We start from the raw sequence: 21154 nt of genomic DNA, 5'->3' as shown, positions 1-21154 counted from the left end.
GTGGTGGCACAGTGGCTTTAAATTGATGTGAATAGCCCTAAAGTTCCTACCTCTACTGAAGGCACCAGCCAGGGCCTTCATTGACCCACTAGTAATGGCCTCAAATTGAGCTTGGCTGGCTGGATCTGCCGCAGCACCACCACTAGTGACTTGGCACATCATGTTTCGAAGTGGCTTGGTGCTTGGCATCACCAGTCCCTCATTCCTACTAGTACCCGCCGGTGACGAGCCAGGTGCTGCCTGTCAATGACGTGAAGTATACCGAGTAAGCTGTACCCACAAATGTATTAACTAGACTAGATAAAGATCCAAAATAGCTTGACTTTTGAGGGTGTTGCTAATTAACACGTGGGGTTGAGCAAAACCCAGATGCTTAGTACTGGGAAAGGACATCCAGGACAGCAGTGACAAGCATCTAATAGAATTTGGTGCAGGCTGCCTGAAGAGCCCCACTCCAGTAAATGTCACTGGCTGCTCTTGTCAACAAGGAGAATCAGTCTGGGGTACCAGCTTAATCCTGAAACAGATAATTGAGAAAAGGAAGGGGAGCACTTGAGGTGGGTTGACACAAAGATTTCTTTAGACACAGCAGTAATCAAGAGGAAAAGCAGGGGAAGAAGAATTACACCAAAAGCATTACTGTCAGTGGAGACTGGAGTGAGGGGGTACAAATACGTTAGTTTTCTAAAAGCATGGTCAAAAGAGGAAGGGGGAGGTAACTGGAGGCTATGCAAGCTTTAATGTAGTTATGGGGCAGCACAGTACTGAAGTGGTACAACCTCTATACTGGGTCACACCTAGGATGGGGGACACCTATTTTCTGCCATACTCACATTGTGTTTTCAATGCTAGGGTGCCCTCACCAAGATTCACAGATTCAGCCTTGCATCAGCACTACTTGTGTTCATTGCCTTCCTCTAACTCACCTTGTCATGGTATGTAGCATCAGATGAGACAACACGCATGTGCTCTCTTGCTGTCTAAGGGTCCTTTCTCCCTAATTCCACATTTTAATTAGCAAATAAACTTACTTCACTTTAAGAAGGTCAGCAGTTATAGCATATCACAAGAAACATGACTGTTCAAAAGAACAGTCCAGCCTGGAAGGTGGTGAATGGGTTGGTGTGTCCTAGCCTGGTGTCAGGATGAAGGACAGGAGACTTCGCCTCAGGGAAAAACAGGCAGGACACCTATGCAGGTGCTTACAAAGGGACCAGGATGCAGCAAGCAGCACTGCTAGCCTTGTAACTGTGACAAGTGTCACTGGTATTCACCAGTTTAAGACCAGGTGAGTCCAAAGAGGGCTGTTGCCATTTATTTTCCAGCAGGTGACTCCGTGGCAGCCTGAGGCTGAGGACCTCTCACCGCAGGCTACCAACAGCCCTGTATAATGCTGCTCACATTCAATCTGGGCAGCTTATGGGCCTCTGTAGAGGCACTTGGCCCAGGCATCACAGCTCCAGCATCCCCTCTGCCATACGGAGCCATGGGGCTGCCCTTCCCCAGGGGCTGCTCCCCACGATCCACATCCCATGACAATGCCTTGGAGGCGCTGCCACATCGCTACCTCCAGAGTGACACAGGGGACACTTTGCTCTGCATTGCTGAGCTGTGGCACCAGCCCACAGCCACCCAGCACAGCAAAAAGGCAAGCTTTTGCATGATAGAAGCAATGCAGCACCGCTCTCAGCTGAGCAGCTCAGTCTGATGTCATTCAAGATGCAAGAAGGCAGCGAGCAGTGAGGCACCTCTCCTTTCCTTGCCAGATACGCTCCCATTGTGTCTGCTTTGCTTTCCAGCCTCTCAAAGCGTTTGGACTTTGTCAGAGATGAAAGTGCTGTGCCTGGGCTCTGCCGCCGAGTGCTGTGTGTTTCACTGGCAAGGCTTTCTCTTGTTGGCAGACTTGCCCGCCAAAGAAAAAAAAAACCACGGCCAAACAATTGCTTTGGCTACAATTTTTGTAGAGCTGCACAAACACCTTGCTTAGAGCTCTGTTGAATGGTCTCTTATATAGGGAGCATAAGGCTTGAGGCCACGGCCAAGAAGGATGTTTGCTGTCTGTGTTGCTCTTTCAGGTTCAAGCAGGGCCCAGTGCTACTTCTCTTTGACCAGTACCAGTTCAGGATGGCTCAGGGTGGCAGCAAGGGTCTGTGAATGACACCAGCATTCTGTCTCCTAGTTTGGTTAAATGTGTCTCCTAATTAGGCTGGGTTAGATGGCAGTGTGTGTGTGTGATAAAGGGTAGAGGGTAAAACCACATTCCTGTGTACTGGATCCTGGCCTTTGTCGAAGGTGGGTACAGTCACCTGACCCTTCTCAGGATAAGCCAACGCTGGTGTCGCTGGCATGACTAATGTGTGGTCAGTTGTGAGGATTAGCTAAACCGCTCTTGCTCCTACCACATCAACCTATTCCACTGCAAGTTTCCCACTTCTGTGAGAGGACGTGGAATGAAAGCCAAGCATCCATCTGGGCTGCTCAGGGCAACAGCGCTTGCACAGGAAGGGTTGCTCCAGCCCTACCTGGGCAGTAGACAGCGACAGCTTTGCCTCGTTGGCTTTCTTGCTCCAGGTTTCCTGGGCAATGTGCCTCCCTGTGCCCCCGGCATCATAGGCTGGAACACGCTCGCTTAGCTGCCCTGGCAGTCTGCCCATAGCCGCTCACGTCCCCTCTGCTTTCAGTCCAGAGGCTCATTGCACAAAGCAGCCTTATTTCCCAAAGGTCTGGGTGTGTTTCTTGCCAGGCTTGCATCTGTCTCACCTGCTGGGGTAAGTGCAATTGGGTGGGGGTCCCTGGGCCTTGGGAGGGACGGGCTGTCACCTGCAGCTAGCCTGCCTGCCTGGGGAAATGGGCTCTGACATGCCAGCTGGGTGATGTGGCAAGCTCGGCCCAAGGGAACGGGGAAAGTGAGAACCTGGGGAGCAGCTAGGGTGCCAGGCGGGCCTGCCTGGGCTAGCACGTGCTTGGTGATGGGGCTTAACACCTCCTGTACCCTGGGGAGTACAGTCCTGCTGGGCTGAGGCTGCATGAGCAGGGTGAGAGGAGTCTTACAGAAACAGTTCTCCAGAGACCAAAGGATCCCTGCTGGAGCTGGGAAGGTCCCTGCATCCAAGGTAAGCAGGTGGGAACAGGCACTGGTGGCTATAGGGCAAGAGGTGCTATGAGCAGGGATGGGGGAGCACTGGAAAGGAGGGTGGGAGCTCAAGATCTACTTGGGCTGAGCATGGGCTCCAGCAGGGCAAACACAACACAAACAAAGAGGTAAGAATAAGAAAAAAGCTTATTTGTGGGGAAGGGAGCAGAAACTGTGTCTGTACCTTAAAATGGGAGCGAGGGGAGAAACATCTTCTACTCAAGAAAGCACTGAAGAGCTTTTTGTAGCACACTGTAGGATGAGATATGACAAGCTGATGCTTCCCGTGTGATCCAGTTATTTAATGCAATGTGCAGCCCTTGGAAGTGTTAGTGCTTAACCATTACTGTTAAAACATTAAAAGGCTAAACTATAAATAGCTTCCACTCTTCAGCAGCTCCAAAGCTATGTTTCTGGCATCTTTATGTATTTATGTGTATGCATAGATGTGTGTGTACACATATATTTAAAGACAAGCAGCAGACAACAGAGTTTTGTGAAACAAGTCATACTAAATATCTCAAATGCTGCCATTTCTAGTTTACACTACTAGTGGAAATAAGTAGTGTGCCCTCAAAAATACCCCTGCTGGGGGAAAGACAAAACTTTCTTGAGGGCAGAATTCAAGAGGAAACAAAATAATGATTCAATTTCTTGGGGGAAGGAAAAAATAAAATAAAATAAAAAAGGCAAATATATGCCTGAAAGAAAAACCAGAAACTAAATCCCTAATTATACCCTGCAGTAAGCTGTCAGAAACTGGCAGCAGTGGGAGGGAAGGAGGCAAAGCTCATCTCGGTGAGTTTGAGCATAATCTGCTCTAACCATACTTAAAATGCCTTTTGTGTGGGAAGGGAACATTCTGGGATTCTCTGACACATGCTTTGTACTGTACTTATCTAATCGTTCAAATGTCGGTTAAACAATGAAGGGTTGAAGTTATAGGCAAGTATAGAAGAGTTTCACCTGGCCAGCACAAAAATTCAATTTTGGTTTGTCTGCCTCCAAATGCAGTCTTTGTAACTAAACTGCTGATCCGGTATCACAGTTTGGGGAATACAGATGCTCTTCAAAAGGGTATAAAACTGTAACAATCTATTGCTTGTAATTACATTTCGGTTCAAAGAGCTTTTGATACCAGCATAAAATGCAAAGACATTTTTTTCACGCTTGTAGTGGGGTAGGGGTTTGGAGAGTGAAGCAGATTTTGGTTTGCTCTTATTACTTTGTACTCAGTCTTAGCACACAGTGTGTATTGGAACTGACCTTCAGGAGCAAGTAAAAGTTCTCAGTAGTTGAACTGACTGAAAGGGAAAAGCAGGTTTATGATAGTGGATTAGAGAAAAGTGCTTTCTTAATGGAACAATTTGGTTCCTAGAGAATATGTAGCTGCCTTGCTGGTGTGGGGCTTTAAACCGTGGCAGACTGGATTGACTGTGTGGCTGCAAAAATCTGTAAAGACTTGTGCTTTTATAATTGAGGTTAGATAGATACGGTAAAGGAAGGGTTTGGGCATGCCTCTAAAGAGCCAAGGTCTGTACCAGGTAACTGCTTAGCTTGTGTTCAAGGCCCACCAGAATCCATAGACTACACACATCTCAGGGATTACTCTGGTAGGTGTTTCTCACTGCATCCACCCTGGAGCAAACTCCAACCTGAACAGGGCTCTCAGTCCCTCTCGTTCAAGTTGTTCCTTCTGCAGTGTTTCACGATGCCAGTGTTTAACTCTGTTCCTTACGCTGGTTAAGGACTTCTATGGGACTTCAGCTTCCAGCTAGAGCTGTCTCCTACAAGGGACAGCTTAACTCCAGGCTGCCCTTTTGCTTTGAACAATGGTGTAGTGATTAAAAGCATTCACCTGGGGATGTTCAGGTTTTAATCTTTCTGCCTAACTGAACCTTGATACGCCCTATCTTGGGCAAGTGCTCCAGCTGCCAGAGTACTGGATAAAAGGAGAAAGCTGGTTAATGCTTTTTATTATTATTTGTTAGAGGTCGGGGCCGTAGGTCGCTTCTCCTGGAGGTAGAATACAATTCCTCTCTGCTGAGAATGGGAATCCTTGTCCAATCCCTCCAAAACTGCTTTTACTGCTTTATCAATTGTTCCTTTCAACATCAGGTTCTCAGGACTCTGAATCATGCTTGTTTTGCTGTCTAATGTGCCTTCTGTAAGCTGTGAACTCTGTAGACGGAAAACCTTCCAATGGAATATCTTATAAGAACAATGCAAGTGAATTGGCTGTTTCTAGACCACTAAAGCTGATGGTTTTCACATAGTAGGATCTTTAATTTTCCATTTGCTGAAATCAGTGGAAGCTTCTGGCTCTAATCTGAAAGTCTGCCAGTTAGTATGTGTCTTCCTAACTCCACTCGCCTTTTTCAAAAGGTACCAGGGCATGACTCTTGTCAAACAAATTGGGTTTCTTTTATGATCACAAAGGGTTTCACACAGAGCCAAGTAATAGTGGTAAGGATGGATTTCCATATGCCCTTAGGCTTGTTCTTCATCTGCAATAGCAGATTAAGTTGGTGGAATCTAGCTTGTAGCTTCCATACCCAGTAGACATAATCACTACAAACTGCTTAGGTCAGGTCACAACTAAATGCCTACCCTGAAATGATCTCATGCACAGGTGGCATCCCAAAACTAGCCTTGACGGTGAACAGACTGTCAGGGCATCATAGCTTGTGATGTGTCCTTCCCACCACCACCACACCACCCCCAAGTTGGAATGGTCAAAGTTATACTCATCTCACCTGACTATGGCAGATGTGGAGCTTACAGAGAATTACAGTTCAGCTTAGTCAAAAGAACTGCTGGAGGGGTATCTTTCAAGGTGGTTCCCTCAAGAAAATCTGAGAATGGCTTGATGAACAGAACAAAAGACAGAATTTGTCCTGATGGTCTTCTAGGGCAAAGATATGAAAAAGACCAGGATAATACTCATGAAATGTACACACAAGAAGTTAAAATTTATTTCAAAGAAAACATTTTTTATTATTTTATATATGTGCTAGATCAAAGGAGCAACTCTGGAACTAGGCTGAAATTAATATGAAATCTAAAATAATCACAGCTTGTGATTTCTCTGCATGATATGTAATCACTCTGCTACAGTGCACATGACATAATCTGAAACATTATGAACCCATTTATTGGAGGGAAAAAGACACACCAGGATTAAGATTGGAAGAAAGGGGACATTAGCGTCATATGACTCCCTGAATGCCAGGCTAGTAGTTGCATGTGTCTTGTGGAATAAAGGAATTTACCTCTCTGGCCACCATGTTATTGCATGACATAAAAGACTACACTTTAGATCCAAAATAAGGTCTGTCCCTCCTTCATTTCCCCCCTGCTATTCTCAGTTGCCTCACCTCACTGCATACTCCCTTTAGGCTTGACTAAAACCCATCCATCTGTGGAAGATGGGAGTCATTAGGATCAGGTCTTCACCGTGTTTGTTGTATAAGGCAGTGCACCGTATAAATATTGAGGTATTACATCAGCAAGTGAAGTCTCCTCTCTGCTTGGTCCCATAATCTGCACAGAAGTACACTTGCTCCAAATGAGAGAAATACAGCTTCAGAAATACCACTTCTGTGCAATACATGAGACAAAGGAAAAGTTTTGTTCCAGCCATGCTTGAAGCTAATTCCAGGAAGCTGCAGTTCCTAGGAAAAAGGACTTCACTGAATTCTAGCAATAACAGATGTCCACAAATGAACTGCAGATAAGCTAGAAGCCTGCACAGCACTCTAGCACAAAACTCATGGAATGGAGGAGACATGGCAAGCACTTTTGTTTGTAGAAATCTTCCATAATCAAGTCAGTATCCAACAGCAGCTGAAGAACCCAGACTGCCTACTCCATCCACTGTGTCCATGCAGTTCCTAGGCAGTGACTTGGACGAAGTGCACTGTTTCAAGGAGCCGAGCAGGTAAAAAGGGGAAAGGTCTCCGTATTACTCAGACCAAGGGCAGCCCATCTACTCATCAGTGCACAGACCAACAAGCAGAGCCTTTTATGCAACCTTACTTGGTAAGAATTGGGGAAAGGGTACAAGATTCTTCTAGATTCCTTCTCCTCCCTTCTTTCAGTTTCAACTCGCAAGTGAAGCATTTCTTAACTTCCTTATTGCTGAAGTTCCTCCTACACATTTTTAAGACTCCCAGAATGGTGAAAAAATAAATCTGAAACTAAAAGCAGATCTGGAACCTGAAGCAGATTCAGATCAGTCAGCTCATCTCCACTGCTGTTCCAAAGACGGAGATGCCTAGATCACTCTCCATGCAAATGCAAACCTCTTGCTTTCTTGAAGGAGGTGCTACCTCCTTCCTTTTGCTACCTATCTGACTTCTGGCTGAGACGTGCCGTGCATGCTGATGTGAAATTACAAACCAGTTGTGATTTCTCAAAATTATTCTGCACATTCCTTCCCCAAAGCTATGGCCATCACTGGAGAACAACCAGCTCCCTGAGGTCTATGCAGTCACGGCCTAGAAGCCTGTTCCCAACTAATCCTATGGAAGTTATCGCTCAAGTTAGCAAATACTACAAGGAAAGGGAGCATTCCTCTTTCTGCATTGGATGGCACCTCTGAAAAGTGAGCCTGAGGGACACCGGAGCTAGTCTGTGAATAAATGGGGTTTGGACCTCCAGTTTCAGGCCATGCACACTGGGTCCACAGCATAACTGTGCCTGTGGAGATGCGCTGAAAGCTAAAGGACCTTCCCTATGTTATATGCATAGTCCTTCCCTGTACTTACTCTTCTGGAAACTGGAGTCAAGCCCTTGTCTTATGCAAGTAGATGAAATGGTAATTTCTCTTTCTCTCCATTGAAAGGCAAAGAATTCAAATCTAAGATTGTGTTCCTCGCACCCAGCTGCTTTTAGAAGCAGCCAAGCAGTTCTTGTCCTGGTAAGGCAAAGGAGAAGAATCTCAGCTAGTGCTAAGGGAGGAAGATACTGCTTCCCACTATGGATTTCACAGGAGGGTAATTTACTCAAAGAGGTATTTTTCTGCTCCTATTCAGAAAATAAGGTATAAAGAAGCCACAGAGAAGGACCTCATTGCCTGGGTCACTGATAGGGCACCAAGTCCCCTTCAGACAGTGAGCCTGGCATAATGTAAGAACAGAGCCAGTTCTTCAGTGTGCCCTTCCTAGGAAGATGTATCAGTGTTGAGAGGATGGAAAGCTGCTGAAGCAGAATGTCAGTCCACATATATGCTGAGATATGAATTAAGAACAACTCAAACTTCTGCGCAGAACATCTTGTTTGTACCCTGTGTGTGGAGCTGCCTGGTAAAGCAGGAAGAAAAGGAGGCAGAGTAGACCTATTTCTGATCTCTCACTGTGGTGTGAGCTGAGTATAATTAGGAACACCAACTCAAGCTGTGTTGGCTCCAAAGGCTCTCCATCAAATAATCAGATTTATGCTTCCAAAATCACGGTGCTTCTCTGGAATTAACATACTCCTTGCTGAGCCAATCTTTCACATGTAGTTTCTCAGGCAATGCTTGCTTAGCTTCTTTGGACTGTCTAAGGAGACACAGGTCTTGATATTTCCCTGCATAGCCCCAACTAGGGAGAACAGGGCAACAGAAGGTGCATGTCACTAAGGATATGGAAATGTTCCTGGGCAGACAAGTCCCAGCTGCTGCTTCATGTTAGGGGGACTCTACCTGCATGTTAAAGGAAGAGGAGGGAACACTGATCAGACTGTATGGGGTATCCCTGAGCTGCAAACCACAAGATGGAAGAGAGCAAGAAAGGAAGTGAAGGACAGAGACATTTGTATTCTTAAAGATGAAGACTGGGGATTTGGGACTCAAAAGTACCATCCTGGCTTGATGATCTCCTCTTTCAATCCTTGCATGCAAGGAAGGAGCAAAGGTGTGCTGTGACTTTCTGGTTGGCCTGAGTTCCAGAGGGGGGCCCCTCTTTGGAAGCTGTGCCAGCTGGAGCAGGGGGCTGTTCCTTGCAAAAGCTGGGGTCAGGGTGGGTGCCAAAACAGCATCTTGCTGCAGCATTGAGTTCTGGACAAAGACATCTCTGGAAATTCAGACTCCATGGTGGTTTCCTCCGATACTGAGCACAGGCTACTGGCTCCCTAGCAGGATGCGAAAAGCCAGAAGTGTTCAGAGAATACTAAACAGGGGGGAGGGAACAATGTAACTTTCCCCTCAGCCCTGCAGCGAGTTGCTTTGGCTACTGCAGCTTCCTTTGAGGGGCCCTGCCTCTCTATAGCTGCCGGAGGACTGCAAAATGGGATTTTGTTTCAGACTGACAGTGATGCAGTGGCAAATCCCCAAGCAAACAGAATTTGTTATAGTCCATAGGCACTTATTCTTCACAAGGAGGCTGTTAAGACTTAAAGCCTTCCCTTGGCACAGTGCCACCACAACACAGTTTCTGGTGTGCTCATGTCACAGGCTGGATGAATAGTACACTGGATGAATGGCATGTTGGCTGATGGTGACTCCTTGCACAGGGAAGAGATTCATCCTCAAACACATTACGAAGAGGAAGGTGGGCTTGCCTGATTTTCACACACAAAGGGTGGAAAAGAAAGAACTCTGATGGCTGAACAAAACTGAGACTGCTGGGACAAGCCGTCTCCTTATACCCTGTTTCCATTATGGTTCAATTATTGATGGCATCAACATACTTCACAGTTGAGAGCCTGCTGGCAGCTTGTCAGGATTGCAGATAAGTTATCAATAAAAGCAAGGGGCTTTTTGTACTGGGACGGGGAACTTTTTTTTCATGTTGGCTAGATCGGATCACCCCAGGTCTCTCCCCGTTCCTCCCCTCTTCCCTTCCCAGTACATAAAATCCCTAACAGTAGATCTTTAGGCACACATGTCCTAACCCTAGCTCCAGTTCTCTTTCTTGAAAGCAAGTTGCACAGCATCATTCACATCCTGCACTATGTAAGATGCCTCCACCAGGCTGGGGTCAAAGCAGAAGTCCCGATGGCCATGGAACACTGTTTCCGTCATGCACTCCTCCGTTTTACTGGGAACATCTGCATTGTGGCGGTAGACCCCAGTGCACACCAGAATTGACTCACAACTCTCCACCGAATTGTTGCATTCCTTCCTCAGCTCGAGATCCTCAGTTTGGGGACTGGCTGCCTGCGGGCTCCTCTTCACCCCAGCCTGGACCTGGTTCTGGTGAGCTGACTTGAGGTAGTTGTTGTACAGGTTTGCCCCATAGATATCGGACATAGGGTTATCCCTGGATAAGGTCACAGTGTGAAACAGAAATGAGAAACTAGCCCATCCATCAATTTCTGGCTCTGGCAGACTAGGATTAAGGCAGCACAGAAGGAGGAAAGGGTGCAAGACACTTGCTAACATCAGGAGAACCACCCAGACTGGGCCAGTGAGTTCATCTACTGCTGTGTCCCGTTCAGCTGTGGTGAAGGCCACATGCTTCACAAACATCTTTCAAAGGGGAAACGACACGTCCAAAGCACCCACAGCAGTTTCAGCCATTACTATAATGTATTCCCTATGATCCCGAAGCGTTTGGCCTAACTGGGTTAATGGTACTACATCTGGGCCTCTTTTTCTTTAATCTGGTCATGCTACATGCACTCTGCATCTGACAGTAAACAGCTTTGCTAGGGTGACAGGTCCCTTCAAAGTATTAAGTGTCGAGTGCAAAAAGCTAGCAAGCCTCTGTTCCAGGATGTGATACTCCAGAGACACCATGGGGATTTATGTATTCATTTTTGAAATAGCCATTTTAAAAAACACTTAAGAGAAGTCAGTATGCAACTCCCTAAGGAAACTAGCGGGAAAAACAGTCTCTTACCCAACTGCATAGAGGCGTCGGATGGGAGACTTCCAGCCCTGTTTCTCTGCCTGCTGTTGTATCAAGTATTCGGCATAGCGGTAGGTGACTGTGCTGGGTTTGCCAATCAAGGCTTCATACTTCAGTTCCCGGCCTGTTACTTTCTTGTAGATGTTCTCCAAGCAGAGAAGGAAAGTGCCATGGCCAAACCTGCTCCAGAAAGGAGATCATCAGTATCCCCGGTCACACCACTTCGGCAGCAAACACCCCCTGGTGAGGAGGAGCATCTGCTGTAGCCAGGCTACCACCTAGTTTGGACACCACATCTACCCACACACACCTCCACAGGCAATCGTTTAGCTTTTGCTTCTTGAAAGTTTTAGTCTTTGTTTCGCATGTAGTTTTCATCTCTCTGCTACTAATTACACCACACAGTCAAACCCTAAAACAGTCAAATGCTAAAAAATATCGTAAATAAAGATCATCTGCAGGAGAGATGTATGAAATAGGCTAAAACAAGTATCACACATGCTTTCACCTGGGCATCTTGGCTTCAGCCATCCACAGGAGATCCATGTTGCAGGCAAGGACAGGCAGATGGGGGTATGGTATATCTCGCAGCTCTGCCCCGGGGTTCCCGTTGCTCAAGAGTACATCAGTAATAAGTTGCAGGCTTGTTTCCCACCTCACTGGCTCACCAAACAGAATCACCCCTGAAAGATTTCAAGAGATGCTTGGAAATTCACAGTATCCAGGTACAGGACCCATTATTAAAAGCCACCCACTAGCGAAAACACTCCTCTGCTGGGATGCCCTGGCCAATACAGCTACCACTGGAACATGCCTGGTGGCAGGGCTCCAGTCTGCATATCCCTGCACTGCATGCACCATTGGTCCCAGATACTGGAGCATGGCACAGAGAAAAGTTGGCTTTGCTTTTATAGAGTTTGTGCTTCACACTGCATGAGCGCAGCAAGGCTGCCTCCTGACTGCATCCTCTGAATAAGCTGCCTGTGGATACCGATGAGCCGACAGCACGTCATTAGCTCCCATCCCAGCTGGCTTGCCTTGCAGTTATTTCTGCTTGCTGTTCATATGTAAACAAAGACTATTGCTTACCTTCTATAGTGGGAAAGCCAGTGGTTGGAGGAGGCTGCCAGAAAAAAAAATGAAGGCTGGGTTAGTAATACAAAACCTAATGCCATCTCCAAAACAAAACTAAAAAGGCTTCCTTTGAACCTGCCAAGGCAGTCCCATAAAGAGGCAGGACAAGGCCACCTGGAATCCTGAAGAAAGACTTCCCCTACCCCCACCTCCCAGATTGAATTTCACAGATCTTGCATTCCTGTCTCAAAGCTGGAGATGTCAACAGAACCATCTTACCACTCACTGCAAGGAACAGCAAGGGAAGACAGGCATGGCATGTGAAAAGAGGGGAAAGGCACTGCCTTTCCTGCAGAAGCCATCACTGGAAAGAACAGTAAGTTGCTGGCTGCTCAGTACCAGTCCCAGGCTCTAGCTAAAGTCACTAGCAGCCAGTTTCTCTGTGTCTTTGCAGCTTCTCCACCCCATGCTATATGCTATAAGTACCACCAGACCAGACCACCCGTTCCACTGATGCTTCAGGAAATTACCAGTTCTTTTGGCCGCCGGCTCTGATCTACCATGTCTAAGAGGGGATATGCCTTCCTCAGTGCCTCTATGGTGACCACATGCTTGAACCCCAGGCTATTTCAGACCATCAAGGAAAGTTGTGGAGTTTTTTAAGTTACTTGCAAAAGCATCTACAGGATTAAGGAATACAAGTCCCAGTAATAGTTATTTAACCTGGTAATGCATAACCTCATGGCTTTCAGTCAAACCGTATGCAGTGCTTCAACCTACAAGTGGCCCTAAAGTTTACAAAAAAACCCCAGATGGGTGATTTAGTTTGTGATCAGCAATCCCTGGCACTAGGCAAAGAGCAGAGGCTGCTCCAAGACTGAATGGATGCATTCCGGGAGACCTTTAAGGCCAGGGTTCTCCTATCAGTGCAGTGGAGGTGTCTGGTCAGGCCTCTTGGTTAGAAGTCGAATCAGTGAAGCTCTGATCAGCTCAGCTGGTGGAAAGAAAATGGTCTGTGCTATAAAATTACGCAAGTGGAGAATGCATTGCACTTGATAGCAGAACAGCTTGCCCTTACTCACCCTACTGGCCTTGGGGAAACAGAGACGGGACAAAGTTTTGTACCAAATGAAGTTAAATGTTAAGTATAGGCTGTGACTCTGTGTGTACAGGCTGAGATGTCACAAACTCTGCATTCAGTTCTTACCTCCTGGCAGACATGGGATATGTCAGACCTGCTGTGCCCTCACCTCAGCCAGGCAATACACATGTGGGGTTGTCATTTAGACCTGTACTGGGACGCTCTGACTCTAATGATACTTGAGTTCCTTCAATTGCTGTCAGATTTCCAGGGAAAACCTTAGCTTTGGGAGAGCTGGGAGCAATCTCTAATGCACTTTGCCATGAAAGAATGGGAAGAGCACAATTTTATCTCAAAAGTGAGACAGACCCAAAGCTGATGGAGTCCTCGCAGTGACATCCCACCAACAGGAACAGCAATTACAGGAGAGGTAATCAGCATTAGAAGCCAAACACAGAACAAGGACAGCCAGGAGGCAAGTGAGATGGAGCAACAGTTAGTTCCCACATTCGAGCCTTTCCATGAGGGTGCATGCATCCCCCCTAAGATGAGACCAGTGACCATTCTGTCTCCTTGCACTTCTACAAGCTGACTGATCAAGTGGCAGGGGTAGGGGCAGGGCAGAAGCAGCAACGTGTAGCTGGGAAGCTGCAGCAGGAAATGCAGAGCACCACGAGATGCGCAGCAAAGGATACTTCTGGGCATTCTCCTCCACGGGCCCCTGCCCGGCTACCAGCATGCACTTCTGGTGGAACTGGCTGAAGAGGCGCAGGGGGCTGTGGGACAGGATCACCTGTTCTGGAGACACCTGCGGGAGGGAGGAGAGGCTGACAGGGGATCCGCAGGGAAGATTCCGCCCCCCCCCCCCCCCCGCCCTTCTCCTTGCGGTAGGGCAGCATCCCTTCCCGTGCCGCCACCTGCCTTCCGCCACCCTCTTAGGCTGAGGCAGAGTCAGTCAGTCGCTCGGTGGTGCTGCCACCCCCAGCCCTTCACTCCTCCCGGGGAAGCCGTGCTGGGTGGGCTCCCTCCTCCTCCCGGTGCTCCCCTCCAAAGTCGAGACACCCGAGCCGGGGAACGGCGAAGCAGCCCCTTCCCAGCGGCGTGGGCGCTCCGACCCTTCCGGAGGAGCCGCCCCGTCTCCGCTCGCCCTGCGGTCCCCGCCGGGGCACGGCCCTGCCGCCGTTACCTGCAGCCCCAGGGCCTGGGTCAGCTCGTGGGCCTTGGCCGACCTCAGGCAGTTGCCGGCGTTGGTCAGGAAGACGACGGGCACCCGCAGCCGCCCGCTGCTGTCCGCCAGCCTCTGGAAGGCCTGGCGGGCGGCGGGCACCGCCTGGCTGCCCCGCACCAGCACCCCGTCCACGTCGAAGAGGAACCCAAAGGTCGGCGGCTGCAAGGCGAGCGTAGGGGACGGTCACCCGCCGCCGGGAGTCCTTCCCGCTCCCCCCCCGCGCACCCGGCCCGCGGCGCCCTTCCCGGCCCGCCGCAAGGACGCGGGCGGCGGGCCTGGCCCCTCGCCCCCGGCGCCGCCGCTCACCCGGGCCCCGGCGCAGCCCCCGCGGGCGGGCGGCCCCCGCGGCCCCGCGGCGCGCAGCAGCCCCCGGCCGGCCCGCAGGCAGCCGCGCAGCGCCATGCCGCGCCGCTCCCGCCCAGCCCGACCCCGGGGCCGGCGGCGGAGCACGCCGGGGCTCGTAGTTCCCGGACTACAGCTCCCAGCGAGGCGCGGGGCGCGGCGGGGCGGGCCCGGGGCGGGCGGAGGGGTGGGCGCGGCGGAGGGGTGCTGCCCTCAGCCCGAGCGGGGCGGGCGGGCGCTGCCCCGGCGCGGGGGGCGGGCGGCTGGATCTGGCTGAGCCGCCGCCATCGTGGTGCCGGGGAAGGGTGCTGCCGGCTGCGGGGGTGCGATGTCCTCGCCCGCTTCGGAGCAAAGCGTTGCAGGTTCGGGGAGAGCTGGGAGAGAAACTGGAGGCGGCGAGGGGCTGCAGAAAGCAGGTGCCGCAAACAGCGGCGAGGCTTGACGTGGTGGAGGAAAGGGACGTACGCCGGGGGCACGGGTACAAAGAGCCCTGCAGTGGGAGAGGCGTGCAAAATCCTGACGGGAGAGATGCGGGCAGGAGGGAATGAAAGGCTTAGACCCCCCCAAAGCAACTGCGCCGAGTTTATCTAACCCGTTCACAAAATCACAGAACAGGAGACTCCTGAGTGAAGCTGCTCCAGTGCTGTATGGTCCAGCCCTCACAGCTGCAAAGGCATCTCCCGGCATATCGCCTGGTTTCAGTCTAAGGTGGTTACAGCTCACTGCCCGCTATGCACATGCAAAGGATCTTCACTGCAACTTTTTACCCCTGCCAACCGCTGCCCTGCCTTTGCTCAGTCTTTCCTATGCAAACCCAAACCTTGCAGTCTTTTTCCTACAGATCATACAGTTTTCTAAGACGCTTGGTCATTTTTCTTGCCCCCTGCGGCACTGTGTCGGGGGGGGCTCCCTCTTCCCTGCGGCGTGGGATAGAAATTTTGGTGCTGAATTCAGCTGAGGCCCTTCCAGACCTGAGGAAAGTAAAACGTTCACTTCACCTCCATGGAGATGAAACAATGTTTGTTTGCTTTCTGGCTAGGCTTGAGATCTGACTCCTGTGATACGGCAGGTTTAACACGTATGACTTTAGGCATCAGTTACGCAAACAGAGTAATTGTTTGTTTTCATGCTTCCATTGCCATGAACACCAACCTTGATTCGTTTTCGATCCACTTGAACACCAGAGCCCTTTCTGCAGAGCTATTAAAGCACTGGCAACTCAGGGTTATACACCTGTATAGATGGTTATTCCTCCTTAAGTGCTTTTGCCTTAAACTGAATTACCTACTATTTATTTTACATCATTTCCTCGACTTGTCAGGATGACTTTAATTTGTTAGAAGTGTTTGCAGCTTCTCCCGCTCTGGCAAAATTTATGCTGGCCTTGGAGACATTACTGAAAGTATTTAGTTCCCTGCAGAACTGGGCTTCAAACCTTCTTCGACTAGCACAAGGGAGACAGTTACAGCTACTTCCATGTACGCTCTTCTCAACTACTGACACACCTGCTTATAAACTGGGGACCTCCAGCTCGCATTTCCCTTGGCTGCTGGTGAAAATACAGTCAGAGAGAGAGGCGAGGGCTTTCTGAAATTAACAACAAATGCAAGAACCTTGTCTCGAGCATTTCTCAGGTGTCCACCAAGGCAGTGGCTGCTGGTGGAGAAAAAATTTGCTTGGTTTACTGTGATTTCTGCCTGGAGTATTGGCTAACGTGGATTTATGGCCTTTTAGCAAATCTACTACTTGCAAGTTAAATGGGTTGGTTTGGTTACCGGCCTCAGCACCTCTCGCCGCTGCAATCAGGCTGTCCGAATTGCATTACCGGGGTCAGTCAGTCCCTTCTTTTTAACTGTAAGGATACTTTTGCCCTTTTCCTGTTGCAAAATAGCTGTGAGAGACACCTAGCCAGTTCCCTATCGTAGAGAGGATTTAATTAGCTTTATATTTATCTAAGGATATTTATCTATATATCTTTGAAGGGGGGGGGATTCTCCCCCCGCCCCGGTTACGGGCGGCGCTGAAGCCTGAGGCGGCACAGCGGGGCGCGGGGCCCAGCCGCCATTTCCCCCCGCACCGGGCGGGCAGTTTCTCACCTCAGGCTGTTCGCGCCGCTCAGGGGCGCGCGGCGCTGCGCGGGACGGCGCCTCCCGGCGAGCCCGGCAGGGGGCCCCGCTGCTCCACGGCGCGGGCGCGCGGGGGGGGGGGGGCGGGGCGGGGCGCCCGCCCCTCACCTGCGGGTGCAGCGGGCCCCCCCCCGCTCAGCGGGTAGCAGGGCTGCGGGATGGGGATGGCGATGGCAGTGTCTTACTGGAGGGAGGGGGTGTTGTTCTGCTCCAAAGTGAACTCTGGCAGTGCGGAGCAATGGAGGAGCAATTTCTAACCTTCCCCCCCCAGGTGAGGTGCTGGCCCTGCTAATGCCGTTTGCATGCTTGGCAGCATTTTTCCTCTTGCGGAACACTCGTAGCAGAAAGCATTGGTGTGGTTTGTGCCACCACAGCACAGGGCGGGATGTTGGAGGTAGGACCTGGGGTGGGTGGGGGATTTTATGGCCACTGTGCCTCCGACACACAAGGGTTGGTGGGCAGGGCAGCCATGTTATCAGCCAGGGTACCCGCTGTTGAAGATGTGCCCCCAAAATATGTGTCTGCCCCAGTGAGCGTTCCCAGCAGGCTGGCAGAGCTGCTGTATTTATTTTTGCAAGGAAGACTGTCCAGCAGGCTGAAGTTCTTATTTTTAAACCAACGCGGAGGGAGTTTGCCAGTGGTTGGGCACAGGCTGAGCCTGGCATGCACAGAGGGACCAAAAGCAGCATGGCTGCCAAGCACTGCACCTGACGGTACCTGCTATGGCTGCTGAGCCCCCATCTTTCCAGCAGCAGGAGGCAGGCTTTAGCCCATCATCCCTATGCTAAATGCCTGCCCATGTAATTTTCCCTTCAAGAGTCAAGACTTTTTCTGGGACTCTACTAGGAGCTTCCCATTCTGCATGTTATACATGGACAGACCACAAGATTTCTTCTGCAGGCACATCTGGCAACAGCCATATCCCTTAATACCCCTAGAGATGGTCTGTCTGCTCTTCTCACACCAGCCCACAGGAGACTCCCTCTTCTTCCCCTGTCTACACCGTACTTAGATGTTTCCTCCACCCCCTTTCATAGCTGCCTTTAAAGACAAGCAAAACAGGCGGTTGCCCACAGCCTTCTCCCGCGGGTTCCTACGTAAACCCTGCAGCTCTGTTTTCCCTGGACTCACAGCCCTGTCATCACACTCCCCCCACCCCCCACCTTCCTGACCTTTTAACATCCCCCTCAAAAGCAGCTGTACCTTCCGTCTCTTTTCTTACAGCAGAGGCTCTAATGGCCTGAACCAGCCCTCCCCCCCTCAGTTTATCTCTTCTCTTTCTCTGCTGCAGCCTGCTCATGGAATGATGGACAAGCTAAAGGTTGAGAAAGAGAAAATACAGTAAAATGCCTTTCTTATCCTGTAATGACCAAGGGGGAGGACACAGCCTGATAAAAATGACAAGCAAGAAGAATCAAGAGCTAGACCCTTCACCTGCCTGTCTCTCAGAGGACAGAAAACACTTGATAGACCTGCCATGATTGCAACTGCTGCAAGCCTGAAAGAAAGGAATCAAGTTCTGAGTCAATTAGAGCTACAGGTTTCTGGCCAAAGAAATGTCCTTCTGCTGCTACTTGTGAAAAGACTAATCCAGAGACTTACAGGAGAAAAACCTGAAGCAGGCTGAGTGTTGGGACCTAGCAGAACACACATCTGTAGCCCTGTGTTCTATGGCCAGAGGGCTTTGCTTAGCATCTGGTATCTGCATCGTTCTGCTGCAGTGATGGAGGCCCACACAACATATAGATCCAGCTGCTGTCTTGGGCCTATCTCTATTTTCAACCAGCTACTTCACTCCTCTGTTTTTACTGGCATGATTTTTGACAGCCACCACTAGTGCTGGATCAGCCATTTCCTGCCGGTGAGTGACCAGGAGGCAAACATTTCATTTGTTAAAGTGCTCCAAAGGCAGCCTAAGCTGCTCCGCGACAAAACACTGCTAGACCTGTGTGCTTCGAGCAAAGCCCCATCCACCTCCCCTTTAAACAAATGGAACCTGAGGATGCCACGGGGAGAGATAGATGGGGGAGATAATAGGCATAAGGCTTTATGTATTCCTATGGCTGCTTGAAGTAACCATCACAGAAACTTCCATGGATTTTCTACTCTCCTTCCTTGCTCCTTAATCTGGATGGAGACTGAAAGGGGGCTCTTTCTGCTCCTTTAGGGCTGCCCTACTCAGCCTCCCACCACCCCTGCGGCTGTCTCTAGCCCCCCTGCTTGTCCGAATACCTCCTTTACCAGGTTTGCAAGTTCTCTAGCTGGCCCTTTCTTCCCATGCTGACCACTAGTACTTCAGGCAAAGAGCCTCAGGTTGTACCATGTAGTCAGCTGGTGCTGCACGAGGCACTTGCCAGCTTCAAAAAGAATGGGCTAGTCACTCTTCTCCTTGTTTCCCTGTGTTAAAATCATGCTAAGAGCGGGTAGAATGACCTTCAGTAGTTCCTTTTACTTTCCCGTGCTGTAACTGCCACAGATACGGGTGGTCTCTGTATGAAAACACAGCCCTTGAGCTGGATGCAGCTGCTGTGTGGTTTGGGGAAGGGGGGGGCTGGAGGACTTGTGTCTTGTCTCTGCCAAGTGGCTTGGGCTTGACTCCACTGCGTGTTAGCCCCATGGATCAAATTGCCCTTTGCAGCATGCTGTGAAGACATTTCAGACTCCCTGATAACTGTACTCCAGGTTAAGTGATGTGAAACATCCCCCTCCAATGCACACTCCAAATTAAAACCTCACGTCAAACACAGGCATTCCCAGTTCTTTTTAACTGGGGGAGGGAAAATAAACCCCACAACTTAAAAGAGGTTTAAAAATTTAAATATATACTATGTTCTGAAAGAGACAGGCAAGAAAGCATTATGTATGCAATGTATTTCCCAACAAATGTGAGCAGGGAGCCAAGGTACTGAGGATAAAGGAATGGACTGGAAGCAAAATCCTTGAAAAGTTACTGCGAATGCTCAAAAGCTGAGTCTCAGTGAAGCTCCGCAGCCAAATTTACCCAAAGCTTTGAGGGTATCTGAATGGATTGATCTTTCTTAACTGCTGCGGTCCAGCCTAAATCCCTCCTTTTGTGAACACCTGCAGTCAGAGAGGTGAGAATGCCGTCTGGGTTTCTCCATTTGTACCTTTCTCCAAACAAAGGCTCAGTCTAAGGCAGAGTTGATCCCCAGCAGTAAAGCAGGCTGGCCCTCCTGTCAGACTCACTAAGGCCCTAAGAATGGTTAAAGCCCAGCTACTTCCCACGAGGACTTTTGGGAAGCCCCAGTCACCAGACATGGCAATGCCCTGTTCAAGGAGGAGTACAAGGAAGGCTACGCCACTGGAGTCAGTCTTGATCCATCCAAGAAAGATCAATCCATTCAGATATTCCATTGTGGTTCAGGTTCACATGTAAAAATATGTGATCAGGATGGAAAAGCTTCTGCTATCTGACCAACCCCAAGAGGAATACCATCAGCAGAAGCAGAGTCACTAGGCTAGTCACAAAACCAAGCACAGCCCTGTAGAGTCAGGCCTCAACTTTCTGAGGTTTTCACCTTAAGATCACCTCAGACCTGTACGATTTTAAACCCCAGTGATTTTTGTGCTGTAATTCCAAACAGCATCACCCACTGATGGCTCCAGACACCGGGCCACATCACGTCACAGTTCCTGATGCAAAGTAGGTAAATGGCCAAGCGCACAACAGGCTTTTCCTGGGAAGGCAAGAACAAACTGGGCACAGCAGGTAAACTGGACCCAGCAAGTGTTTGGCAAACAGAAGATCTAGTCACGCTGCTAGCATAGGTTGTGAGGAGGGAGCACTACAGGTAACCAAAAAGCCATCAGTTGGTCAAGCCCTCAAGAGACCGTGCTTGGCAAGAGCTGAAACCTTTCCACAGCAGCAGAAGAGGAAGGGACATGGGTCAACCTGTATTGAGGAACCCAGCTTCTCCCACACTGGCTCTGTAATGATTAGCTTCACCTTGGCAGCGAAGAGGCTTACTTAAGGGAGAATCAACTCAGGGCAAGTAAAAGTTCTTCACCCATCCACATATAGCAAAGGCAAAAGATCAGGGAGCTGAGAGGGACATGGCTTTGGGTCACTAGTTAGCAGCCAGTCCACCTGTTTGCAGCAGTCTCCCTCAGCAGCATTATAATTTCCCAAGTCAGTATTTATAATCTGACCATGACCAAAGCCTACCTTGGGGACTTTAGACTGCACTCTGTACACAACATCCATGGAGGAGGAGGGAAGGTGGCTCTACTCTGGCTCCTCCTTCAGTATAAAGCTCGTCAAACCTGCATCAAGGCCCGGGATTTAAGCCTGCGAAGAGCAGCTGCTGGTGCTGC

At 49.7% G+C, this 21154-nt stretch overlaps 1 protein-coding gene and 1 long non-coding RNA gene across 4 annotated transcripts; one reads left to right on the top strand and one right to left on the bottom strand.

Moving 5' to 3' along the window:
- The first annotated feature begins 132 nt into the window (after nucleotides 1–132).
- LOC308065502 lies at nucleotides 133–7233 on the top strand. The gene is made up of 2 exons (XR_013928798.1): nucleotides 133–265; nucleotides 853–7233. It is a non-coding gene; the product is annotated as an uncharacterized lncRNA (long non-coding RNA).
- Nucleotides 6085–20672, bottom strand: HDHD5 (haloacid dehalogenase like hydrolase domain containing 5). Of its 3 annotated transcripts, XM_080391554.1 has the most exons (8): nucleotides 14658–20672; nucleotides 14310–14510; nucleotides 13819–13931; nucleotides 12573–12666; nucleotides 12058–12091; nucleotides 11477–11651; nucleotides 10960–11148; nucleotides 6085–10377 (listed from the first exon to the last, which is right to left on the bottom strand). In XM_080391554.1, exons 1-8 carry the CDS (start codon nucleotides 14751–14753, stop codon nucleotides 10011–10013), a joined length of 1269 nt encoding a protein of 422 aa, XP_080247680.1. In that variant the 5' UTR covers nucleotides 14754–20672; the 3' UTR covers nucleotides 6085–10010. The 3 variants fall into 3 exon arrangements, with proteins under 3 accessions (XP_080247680.1, XP_080247681.1, XP_080247682.1); XM_080391555.1 differs by lacking the exon at nucleotides 12573–12666 and having other exon boundaries at nucleotides 13917–13931; XM_080391556.1 differs by lacking the exon at nucleotides 14310–14510.
- Nucleotides 20673–21154: the final 482 nt, after the last annotated feature.

The sequence above is a fragment of the Falco punctatus genome (genome assembly GCF_963210335.1).
Source record: "Falco punctatus genome assembly, chromosome: 6".
NCBI classification, from domain to species: Eukaryota; Metazoa; Chordata; class Aves; order Falconiformes; family Falconidae; genus Falco; species Falco punctatus.
Note: the sequence above shows the minus strand (reverse complement) of the source record. Positions and strands in the feature narration are given on the sequence as shown.

Excerpts from the sequence above, each read along its gene's own strand:
- HDHD5 (XM_080391554.1), bottom strand. The coding sequence starts at position 14,753 with ATGGCGCTGCGCGGCTGCCTGCGGGCCGGCCGGGGGCTGCTGCGCGCC. Across the intron at positions 14,511-14,657 it reads GGGGCTGCGCCGGGGCCCGG|CCGCCGACCTTTGGGTTCCT; the intron begins GTGAGCGGCGGC and ends CTCGCCTTGCAG. Across the intron at positions 11,652-12,057 it reads TGGCTTTCCCACTATAGAAG|GGGTGATTCTGTTTGGTGAG; the intron begins GTAAGCAATAGT and ends GAAATCTTTCAG.